This window comes from Terrapene carolina, unplaced genomic scaffold (assembly GCF_002925995.2).
Source record: "Terrapene carolina triunguis isolate 2854851 unplaced genomic scaffold, T_m_triunguis-2.0 Scaffold231, whole genome shotgun sequence".
NCBI classification, from domain to species: domain Eukaryota; kingdom Metazoa; phylum Chordata; order Testudines; family Emydidae; genus Terrapene; species Terrapene triunguis.
Genome location: NW_020664582.1, coordinates 16030844 through 16043200, shown reverse-complemented (window position 1 = coordinate 16043200; position 12357 = coordinate 16030844). Strand labels below are relative to the sequence as shown.

The following is a 12357-nucleotide window of genomic DNA, read 5'->3' as shown; positions in this document are numbered from 1 at the left end:
CATGCCACAGGCATATAGCCCTGAGACCAGAGGAGAGGAGTTGCTGAGAATGGGCATGCTCAGTTCATACTACAGACAACTCACTAAGACCAAAAGAGCAGAAAATGGGCATGCTTTGTGAATGCCACTAGCACTGAGACCAGGCCAGGGAACTGAGAACAAGCAGCCTCATTGCACGCCATAGACACAAAGCCTTGAGTCTGGGGGCTGGGGTATCCAAATGTGTGCATGTGAGAAGCATGCTGGAGCTCCCCTCCCCCCACTTTTCCTGGTTTGGGGCGTGGGGAGGGAGAGGGCAGCAGGAGAAGAGCTCTAAACTCTGTCTCCAGACACTTCTCTGGGTGCTCAGCTGCTGTCTTCAACCATCTCTTTTTTCCCATGCACTGAAACAGGGCCGGCCCACAACATTTTGGCACCTGAGGCGGGGAGCTCAAATGACGCCCCCTTGCTTGGGCCAAAACTTTGAAAGGTGTCAATTCTGCCTTCCTCCTGTTCTACTCCTCTTATGGTACTGCTCTGCTACCTAACCCAATAAAGGAGAACTAATAACTTAAAATGCCTTGTTCAAAAATTTTAAGTAACACTTAACTTTCAAACGCCTGAACAGCAAATGTAACTTTTCTTGTCTGCATAGTAAACACTGGCATTTTTATCTGTTTGAATAATCAAAGTGGTGCTTTCCATGCTTTCTTGGTTACAAAGATTTGAACTGCTTCCTGCTGAAGGTCCACAGTCTGGGCTAGCTCATGCTCTATTGAGATGGTTGCAAGGCCGACCAGCCTCTCCTCTGTCATTGTGGAACGTAAATGTGTTTTTATTAACTTCAGCTTGGAGAAGCTGCGTTCTCCACTGGCAGCTGTTACAGGAAGTGTTAGAAGTACGCGCAGAGCAACAAAAGCATTTGGAAAGAGGGTGGTCATCTTATTTGTGCACATATATTCCAGAACAGTCTCTGGAGTTGATCCTGCTGAAATGTATCTTGAAAGGGCTTTCAGTTCATCACCTAAATCACTCGCATAAATATCGTGCATGTCATCATGTGTCAACACTGTCTCTAGTGCCCTGCACTGAGGGTGTAGGTCTTCTTCAGGTATAGTGAGGAGTTTTGGAATATCATACAACATCCCAAATATACTGCTGTGTTCCTTGAGCTGCATGAAACATTCTTCAACTGACTGTATTGCACAATCTAGCACCTGGTTAAAGAATTCAACTTTGAATTGTTGTTTGGGGTCTCTTATGGGATTATCCTGTGCCTCGTAATCAAAATGTCGTCTTCTTCGGTGACTCTTGTATTCTTGAATGGGTAGGAAAATAGCTTCAGTGTGAAGTTCCTCTGCCAACTTCTGTGCACTCTTCAGAACGTTTTGAAATCCCTCATCTGACCGGTAAGACTGTGTAGATATGACTTTGCTTTGTCCGATTGTTCCATTGCTGCAGATATATCAAGGTCAACACCTTGGAGTCTCTTGCTTACAACATTTATTTCAAACAATATGTCATGCCACACACTAAGCCACACAGAAATGTGAAGTTATGTATGTTTCTGGTGATTCCATTTCCCTCTGCCACTATTCTCCCACGAACAGTTTCTGTCATAGCATTATCCTCCATAATGGCAACTATGGCATCATCTATCTTCCCAATTTGGTGTTTGATAGGCTTTTATCACCTCCACTCGACTTTCCCATCGTATGGCACTCAGTGGTTTCAGTGTCAGAGAGGATGTTCCTAGATGCTGCTTCAAAATTTGCCATCGATGAGTTGATGCAGAGAAAAATACATAGATGCTTTGAATTACATTAAAAAATTCAGCAGCCTCACTAGAAGCTGATGCTGCATCACTGACCACCGAGTTCAATGAATGAGAACTGCATGGGACAAAAAAAACTCGAGGGTTTAACTCTCGGATCCATGTCTGCACTCCTCTGTTCTTTCCTCTCATGTTGGCACCATTATCGTAGCCCTGATCTCTCATGTCAGCTATCACAATTCCCGTATCTTCCAGCTTTTTAAAGCACATTTGTCATACCAGCTCCTGTAGTATCATCAATGTCAATAAATTTCTAGAAAATGTTCTCTGACAGTCACCATTGCAGGGACATTTTCACTAGGTTCTGTTGTTGTTACAAAACGCACTGTTAAAGTCATTTGTTCCGTATGACTGATGTCAGGTGTGCAGTCCAGACTAACAGAGTAATATCTTGCTGACTTCAGATCTGCCATAATCTTCTGTTTGACGTTTGTTGCCAGTAACTGTGTGATCTCATTTTGAATTGTTTTTCCAAGATAGTGGTGTGTGTACATTTCTTGGGTGGTGACTCTTCTTAGATGCTCATAGAGTACAGCATCAAACTCAGCTATCAGCTCCACAATTTTAAGGAAGTTTCCATTGTTTGGCACATACAGCTGCTCTGAAGTGCCACGCAGTGCTAGGTTTTGGGTAGCAAGCATTCTCACAGTGGCAAAGAGCCTTTTCAGAACATTTTGCCAGTAAAGAGAGTTGATGCAATCTTCTCTTGATGCTGATCATCTATGGTGGCCTTTAACCTTAGTCTCATCTCAAGCTCTTTCCACCTATGGAATGCTCTCTTGTGATTTGCTGCCTTCTCATGGCATGCCAGATTTCTAGCCAGATTTTTCCAGTTCTTTGTTCCTGTAGAACCCAATGTGGCTGGAACATTAGACTGAAGAGTTTGCAACAAAAAGAGTATGTAGCATTCTGGGTTTTTGAGTACATAAGCCATGGCCTCTCTACTTTGTCACCATTGGGGATTTCACGCCAGTAATGTGTTGGATGGAAACTTCTATTTTCATTGTCTTTGGGGAACATGAAGTTTTTCACCTGCTCTGGCCCATGCAGTACAAGGAAGTCCCTCAGGCTACTGCTCAAGTGGGTCCACAGTCCTGGATCATCTAGACTTAAGGAACTAAACTCAGCAGCAACTGTTTCTTGCACCTCCACCACACTCTTCTCTGATTTACACTTTTCTTCAGGAATGTGCATGGTTGCATCCATTTGAGATGGAAAGCAACAAAGAGTCCTGTGGCACCTTATAGACTAACAGACGTATTGGAGCAGAGGTGAGCTGGGGTGGGGGAGCTGCCGCACGGCTCCCCAAGGGGGTGAGCTGCCGTGGGGGGGTGCCTCAGGGTGGGGGGGCGGGGGGCTGCTGCAGGGCTGGGGGGGGGGGGTGCAAGGTGGAAGTTTCGCCTAAGGCGCTAAACTTCCTTGCACCGGCCCTGGCAATACCTTGGTCACACAACTGCAACATCTGAGTCCAAGTGCCACATTAGCACCCTGTTTACTCTGAGTGCTTACTTTGAATGAGCAACATGCAAGAACATGAATGAATCTGCTTCCTCATTATCTGCCTCAAGCTTTGGTATTGCAGAATGGTTGCCAGGCACTGCTTCCACTTCTTGTGCGAGGTGGTGAAAGCCACCAGCAAGGTGCACTTCCTGGCCAGGTGACAATCTCTGTTCACACTTTACGTTCCAGTCACTGAGAAGAAAGTTTGCAATGTTAGATTTATTCTTTGAATTTGATGCCATCTTCAAGTGTTGCTTTGGTAATGGTGTTAACACAGCAATCAATCACATTATGTTTTCTGCTTTTTACTTAATTGCTTTTTATGAATGGGAGTGTTTTTCATAAAAATAAATCCTTGGGATTTTTTTAAGTGCTCATCGGCTCCGGCTGCATATTCTCCAAAGTAATATAATTCCCTGTTTGTTACCACACAGTCATTTTGGCAGTTGCCTATTGTGCTAACACAAACAGGAGATTATGGCTTCAGGGCATGACTAAGAAGCAGGAGCCGTTAGAAAAGTGTGCTGTTTTTATGCATAAATCCTAAATACGAGTGAGATACAGAAAACATGAGAGGAAAACCGAACTGATTTTAAAGGCGCAGTGTCAACTTGAACTACGTTTAACTCTTCATGAATCTTAAAAGATTTCAGGCTCAACACTCTTTCCTTACGATTTTATTTTATTTTTCTTTGCTGTGTGTAACACGCACACAAACAGCAGAACAAACTGGCTCCACGCAAAGTACTGTCTAGCATATTTGTTCCTGCTACTCTATTTAAAAGTGAGTTGAGGTGATGCTTGTAACATTAGTGGGTAAAAAACAGTTCAGGCAGAAATGTGGGGTTTTTTAAAGTTAGTATTTCTTTAGAAGGCACCATGACCTAGTGGACATTGCACTGAACTGGGACCTAGGAACCCAACTCAAGATTTTTGAATGCTTGGGGATGGCAGTACTGATGTCTTCTCTCTCATTCACAAATGTTCTTTGTATCTCAGCAAGGATCTAGATTTGTGCCATTGGACATGGACTGGTACTCTACTTTAGAGTCTGATGCATGGCTAACTGGGATTTAAGCCAGCATTTCTGGAGGCAGGAATTATTCAGAGCACACTTGTGCAGTGCATGCAGTTCTAGTGACCTCTAGGGACTGGAGTGTGGTATAACCATTGCACTATTAGTACAATCTGAACAGCTGCTCAGCGTGAGTTCAAGCAGTGCCTCTTTTTAACGCCAGAGGCCAATATGCTACTTTCCACTGCTGCAATGACTTTCACTCAAGGATCTCAAAGAACTTTAACCAAGGTAGGTAAGAAATAATACCTCCATTTTACAAAAGAGGAAGCCATAGCTCAAGGCAGGCCAGTAGTTTACCTGTGGTCACACAGTGAGTCACCAGCAAAGCTGGGAATACAACTCAACTGACTGCAGGAACAACTTAGGTCAATCTTGTAAAAAAAGAGACGCTGACTGTCAGCTAGATGGCTGTGTGTTCTGACCAAGTTCTTTATTATAATTACAGCTACTTGAAACCAGATGAGGACAAGAAATCAAAGCACAAGACAGCAGTGAAAAAGAAAACACTAAACCCTGAATTCAATGAGGTACTTTTGCACCACACTGTATTTGATAGCTGCTAAAATGCTGCTCTCTTTGATGAGCGCCTCATACATCAAGATGATAGGCCTATAAATCACATCAATTTCCCCTGCTGCGGGACATCCAATCATATTCTGTTTCTGCTTGTCTTTCTAAATACTTCTATTGCAATCTGAGCAGTGAATAAACACCCCTCCTGTGGCTGGGTTCCTTGCATCTGCCACCCCCAATGGGTCTGGTGTAGAGGCACCTTATCCTCATCTCAGTTATGGAAGCGGACACAAGTCTGGTTTGTGCGGTTGTATTTTTCACATGAGCTCGGTGGTTATCTAGCCTGACTCATGCTAGTGCAGCCGGGTGCACAGCTTTTGCTTTATCTGCTTTGGTACTTCTATGGCCCCACCTCCATCATATCCAAGCCTCTGACCGTCTTTAATGATGGATCCTCCTCACTTCTGCGAGGTAGAGAAGTGCTACTAATCTTCATTTTACATGCTGGAAACTGAGGCCCAGAGCCTCAGTGGTATTTAAGTGTCTAACGCCGGTCAGGGCCTAAGGGACTTGCCCATGATCATGCAGGAAGGCGATAATAGAGCAGGGAATTGAGCCCCCGTCTCCCAAGTTCCAGACTTGTGCACTCACCACTGGACAATCCTTCCTCATTCACCTACTTCTGTTAATGCAGGCGACAAAGAAACCTTGCTGTGCACCACTTGCTAGGTCTCTCCGTGGTAGGACCACCTGGAAAGGCCAATGGGTGTCAGTCATATACAATTAAAGCTCTCTCCTCCTCAATCGCCCGCTACACGGAGCATAAGCATTGGCTCATGATTCACCTCTCTTTGCATATGTTTCGTCATTGTTAAATGAGAATTTCCCTGGCCCAGAAAACAAATGACACCGAGGGGCATATGCAGTGATCCCAGTAAGTAGATGCAATTCTTTATGCACTAGCTCCTCAGAGCCAACTGCTCCTCTGTTCCACCCAGCTGACATGCTCTGCAAGCCACTCAGTCAGTCCTATTAAATAGCACCTTCAAACCTTCCTTGTTGCTGTAGCTTACAAGCATTTTCTGTGAAACATTTTGATCCTTGCATTGAGGATGCTCTGTAAAACCACACTGTACTGCGCTAGCATAGCTAGAGTTTTGGAGATGACATGCTGCCTCCTGAATTCGGTTTCTTCTCCCCAACAGGAATTTTGTTATGAAATAAAGCATGGTGACCTGGCAAAGAAGACCTTAGAAGTCACTGTGTGGGATTACGACATTGGAAAATCAAATGATTTTATTGGTAAGTAAGATACACTTGAAGTAAGTTTAAAGCTGCTTTGGGCATGTGCCCTTTAACATTAATCAACTAAGGGCTTGTCTATATGACCACTTAGCTTTGCGGCAAGCGGGAGTAGAAATCTAGCGCACACTAGCCTGCCCACATGGACCCTGCTGCCACACACACGAATTCTGTTGTGCACTTTGCTACCTTGCTTTGAAATGGGAGTAGATTAAAGTGCCCCAGTGAACTTGTGTGGCAGGCGGATGTAATTCCCACGCACTAAGCATTCATGTAGACAAGCCCTTACACTCAGCTCTGGCTTCCCACTCTCCTGTAGGACGAGCCTGTCTCCACTCCACCTTGATTTTCAAAGCCTTTTCTTCTGAAAGCCAGAGACGAGTGAAAGTGGAGGCTTAATATGTCTTTGTTGAATGCAAAGGCTTCAAACCACCTTTACGGTATTTAGTGGTCATTTTGTTTGTGGCCATAATGATTTACGGCCAAGGAGAGTTCATTACCTCCTTATGCCTTTGGAATCAGAGGGCATTTGCAGTCCCGCTCTGGGCGATCCTTAGAAAAGGACAGGCTGTTCCAGCTTCCATGTTTGCTCCTCTGAGCATAGAATACTTTGGCATGGGATTTAACTGACTTTCCTTTTCTTGGCCAGATCCTAGCCCAACCCCTCCCCACATACTAAGGGACCTGTTAAATCAAGATGGCAACAAATTAGACAAACAAATCACTTGTAATTTCACATTGTCGAGAGTATTAAACTCAGAGGAGGGGGGCAGCATCATAAAGGCAGCATGGGACAGAGCCAAGCCTGTTAGCAGTGCTTGAAAGATGTACTCCTTCCTCCACGCCCAGCTCTAAGTGAGTGGGGCCAGGATAATCTCGCCAGGAAGCTTTCATCTACCCAGTGATCATGCTCGCTAGTAGCCACCCACACTAAAAGGAAGAAAATGTACCTGTGTGTGAGAGTGAGGACTCCCTTGCCACTTGCCCCTCTAAACAGCTGTTTCCAATAGCTACCAAGGAGCATGGAAAGCTTTGCAATGTCACACTGCATACATCTCGCTGGATAGCTGAACAAGTGTCAGTAACAGACTTCTCTGTCTGTCTTTACTGGCACAGCTTGGCTAACCTCTGTGGAATGAGCTGACTGTCTCTCTCACTCTTTCTCTGTGCTAAGGTGGAGTAGTGTTAGGAATTAATGCCAAAGGTGAGCGGCTGAAGCACTGGTTTGATTGCCTGAAAAACAAGGACAAGAAAATAGAGCGCTGGCACACACTAACGAACGAGCTGCCGGGGGCCATCCTCAGCGATTGACCCTAAAGACAGGCCCAGGACCCCGAAGATAGCCCAGCTCTCTCTCACAACCAGAACCAGGAACAGTTCATGCCTTTGGACTTCTAGTTTACTTACTACATTAAAAGGGATACTAAGTCAGCAAGAAAGAGTGGCTTGGTAAATTCCAACTGATGGTCAGGCTGCAGGGAAATACCACTGAACAAGACACAATTGATTTTCTCTGTTCAGTGGGTGCGATCCCCTCGGGTTTTCTCCTAGGTGTCTCGGAGCACCCCCTCTCTCCAACACACACATACACACGGTCAATTGAGAGAAAACAGGCCTGCATGCACTAGAATTGTGACTTATTTGCTAACTATTTGATATACTGAATTATCTTCTTGCTGCCTTGCAAAATGAATGGATCACTTTTTGTTTGTGTAGCTACTATGAGCAAAAAGCATTATTAAACATGGAACTATTTTACTAAGGCGACTGTGCCACATTTCTGGTTGTCAATTTCTGTGGTTTGGGCCTGAACAGTCTTTATGCACTTAAACACCACCTTTTGGAATGATCGTCTTCTCCAATAATCTATAAGGACTGTTTGCTTTTCTTTCAGAAATGTAATGCTTGTTCTGTCTGATAATCTAGATGAAGTATACCAGTACGCTAAAAGGGCTGTGCAGCTATATAAGGCAATAGCTTCCTTATAGAAGTCCACCTGGGAACGGTAGGCACTTGCAGCCTCACCAGGAATAATACAAGGCTTCACATTTGCTAAGAGAAGTTTTGATATTTAAGAAAGATCAGAAAATCAACAGACAATTCCATTCCAGCACTTACTCTTGCTCTGTTACAGACAGTGGGACTTCACACTAGCACTTCCATGCAGCTGCTATTTTTAGGAAACCATGAATCTGCCTTTCTTCCTGTCAACTATACAGCTGGTTTGAACAGGACTATTTTTCACTGAAACTTACCTTCAGATTTTACCGTTAGTGCAGACATTTCATTCCGGTTAGTGAGAATGAACAGAACCCCCGAAGACTTGCCACTAGCTAGAAGGGCAAGAAGAGGCAGACTTGATGCTACAGTAAGTGCCATGGGTCAAATTCTGCCTTTGGTTACATGCACAACAACCTTCATGGACTCCAGTGGGCATTACACACGTGTAAGGGACAGAGAATTTGGCCTTGTCTCTTCCTTTATTCAGCCTTCTTAACAGTGTATGTAACTCCATAACTCCCCAGGTAGGCCAATTATCCATTCCTTTCTACAAATCTGTTCTTTGCATCGGTCTGGCTTCAGTCAGTGTCCAAAGACTTAGGCCCTGATTTTGCCCCACTGACATCATCGGTAGTTTTGTAGGAGAACAATCAATCCCTGGTGGAATGTGCAAGGGACAAGTGCAAGTCTGAGTTATTGAGAGGGATCCAATTGAATAAAAAGCTGGTTCTAGAATCTCTCCCTCTACCAAACACATAGCGCCCAAACCAAACTTCTCTACTCGGCCAGTCACACCATACACTGGATCAAAGTTTCCTCTCTTTCTTTCATTAACCACACTGTTCTATTTTCCCAACCATGTCCAAGACAGTTCACAAGTTTTTCTGCAAACACAAGAAGTCACAAATGAGCTAAACTAACTGCAAAATGCTGCATGTTGTCAGAATTTTCAGAAGCCTTTAACACATGCATTATTGAAAAGGTTCATAGTTACATTCAAGTCTTTACTCTCTACTACATAGTAATTCATAAACATGTATTTTTGGGCTGAAGACCACTTTTTGGGATCAATCAGATCTCTTTAGACCTACATTTATTTTTCAAAGTTATAATAATAGTACACCTTGTTAGATATGGGAAAACCTTCTTAGGGTCTTTTTAACAATGTAATATTTGTAGTGAATTATGCAGATATGCATGAATTTTATTTGAATGCCAACAGTGTGTCAAGTTAGATGATCTCACCAATTCTCTTTTGCCCATGTATGTTACTTTTCCAGCACTTTAAAATATAGCAGGATATTTAGGGCTTGATTTCAGAAGTGCTGAGCCCCCACAGCTCTTACTGGAGTCCATGGGAGCTGCGTGTGTTCAAGGGCTCTGATAATGAGGCTCTTAGAATGGCCATGAATAATAGGGACTCTCCCTTTTTGTCAAAGTTATTTTAAAAGTACCGTTTGTTTAAGCATATATTTTGCCATAACACTAGTTTATGCCTAATGTGGAGTGGGACATAATGTATGCATTTTTTCATTTTGTATTTAAGTCTTTTTTAACTGGTCTGTATATATAAATTGCATGCAAGATGGTTGTTGTCATGCAAGAACTTGTTAAATGTTTGATACCAATGTTTTGCTACAATGTGAAGGCTGCAGTAATTGTCCTTAACTGCATCCTACAAGAATTTTGTATTTCAGTATTATCTACGTGTACTTATTGTTGGATTTGTTAATATTTATAAATAGAACCCAAAATAAAAAGGGGGAAAAAAGGTGAATTCTAAAGGTTCAGCTTCTGAGTCTCCCCCTATTTGTACAGTAATCACGTGCTCAGTCCACTATGCCGCATTTCAAACTCTCAGATGCTGGAATGACAACGAACATGACACAGACTTTCACCTCCCTTGAGGTTGTGTCAATTTTCACAGGCGCTAGACGAATCATTTAGGATTTTATGCACTTTTTTTATGGTCTTACCTTTTCAGAGCACTTCAGGGGCAAAAATTGCTCAGCGGCAGCTGATTCTACCTAGAAAAAAAAAGTTTCTTTTGCCAGTTGTAAAACCAAGGGCCAAATCCTGCTTGTTTTGCTCATGTGAGGAATCCTACAGAAGTCAGCCGAGTGAAGAGCAGGATCTGGCTTCCAATTTGTAATAGGACAATGTTGGAATGTTACAAGTGCATCACTAAAAAATGCTATTGTTTTGCTTCCTTAGGATTGTTTTACAAAACATACTGACCCCGACAGAAACTCAGAGTAGATATTCTCTGTGACATTACAAGTACCTGCTGGGTTCAAAAAGAGTTATGAATCCACCTGGGGGCTAAGCAGCAGGAGTAGATGAACTAAGCAACAAAGAGGCATTTCCTAGTGGGGGAAATCAAAGGTGCAAAATTAAAACCAAGAGTAGAGCTAGCTAATGGATTAATTTTTGGAGTTGGAAGATCTGCATTTTAATCTCAGCTCTGCCGGTGGCTTGCTGTGTGGCCTTGGGCAAAGTCACTTAGCTGCTCTGCCTCTGCTTCCCCTTCTGTAAAATGATATTTATCTACCTCACTGGGACGTTGTGAGGTTTGTACATCGCTTTGAAAAATTAAAGCACTACAATTGTGGGGAAAAAACCCAGAGTGGGGTTCAGAGGTTTCCACTAGTGTCACTAAAAGGAGTTATTTGATAACATTACCAGGGAGGCATTTTAAAAGGAATATGGCTGCTCTGAGAGTGCTTCAGTGCATGGGTTGTTGTTTTTTTAACCAAATGGTACAACATACTCTGTGGCTCTTAAGATGATTGATAAATAATATTTCCAATATGCGTTAAGGAATGCAGTGAAAAATTTGTGAATTTCCTGTTCAAATAAAAGCTACATAAATGAGTAAGGAAATATTTCTAAAGTCATTTTATACAAAAGATGAGATTACAGCTACCTGTGGAATTGTACTTTGAGCTGAGTTCTGTAGATTTGGAAGATTTAACTTTATTTGCCAAGAGTTTATATTCAGAGTTCAAGACGCTGAGTAGCTAAATTGGTACCAGAGGTGAAGATCCTATTTAAAGGGTGGCATCTAGCTTAGGGAGCACTGGCTCTTTAACAATACTAGCCTTTTTTATTCAGCATCTCAAATGAAGGCAGTAACTTTGAATTTCAAACCTCCTACTGAATATTCTCAAGAGTCCCTTCTCATGAGTCCTCCTTTGTTACTGAATATCAAACTGCATGTGTTTTCCCCTCAGTGTACATAGGACCAACTTATCAACTGCCTAGCCTAATACAGGATATGCAACTAAATGTATACTAGATTTGGACACTTAACTCATCTTGGCTAGCTAGCCTCTGTTTGTTGCAAAGTGTGTGATTGTGTTCTTACACAAAAGAGCTCCAGTTGCAAATCAGAAGTTTATGTGGCGATTCACAGCACTGTTAACTGCTTCCTGTATTCACACACTCTATAGACAAAGAAATAATTGAGCATTAGGTTTTTCTTGATATTGCTTAAAATGAGCTAAATGACAACAAAAAAGTCAGTGTCTATGTTTACACAGCTGCCCCAAATGCATTGCAGTTTCTAACAGTTAGTAGTGATTTTCCAGCCAGCCACAGCAGATTCTCAGCTATTCAACAGTCAGCTCCATAATGCAGATATTTACTGGATTTTGGAGTAAGTATGTTTTTAAAAACTGACCGACTGAATGGGCATTAATAGTGCTCCAAACCTTGTTTCCCCTTTCATCCGCCCCGCCCAAAATGTCTGCCTTTCAGCTTTTAATCCAAAGCCTGTCTTGGTCTAAGGACAGCTTCATGTACTAGAGTTCCCCAGCTAGTACCCTGGGACAAATTTACCACATACACCAGGAGAAGGTTGTTTTTGTAATTTTCTTACTTGTATCTAATACTCCTGCACCCTTATTCTCTGTGACCTCCATGTTCCTCCTGGGAATAGGGGAGATGCTTAGTCTTGACTTGCATCGTAAAACTGGTTGGCTGGTGTTTTTATTGCAATCCTCTGTATTTGTATCAATATTTGGTTGTAACATCAAAAGGTTAAATATTATTTTTGGACTGAATTTATGAAGCAGGGAAGAGCATGTATTGTATTTAATGTACTAGGTTTGACTTGTCTTTTTAACAAAATAAAAATAAAGGCTGCTTA

General features: G+C 42.7%; 1 protein-coding gene across 1 annotated transcript in view; it reads left to right on the top strand.

Annotated features, from left to right (window-relative positions):
• The window catches only part of DOC2B (double C2 domain beta), a 142251-nt gene extending 129894 nt beyond the window's left edge, over positions 1–12357 (top strand). Inside the window, exons 7-9 of the mRNA XM_024211192.3 lie at positions 4837–4918; positions 6110–6206; positions 7381–12357. Of these exons, the coding sequence (XP_024066960.1) occupies positions 4837–4918; positions 6110–6206; positions 7381–7517 (316 nt within the window). The 3' untranslated portion in view covers positions 7518–12357. The remainder of the gene's footprint in view (positions 1–4836; positions 4919–6109; positions 6207–7380) is intronic.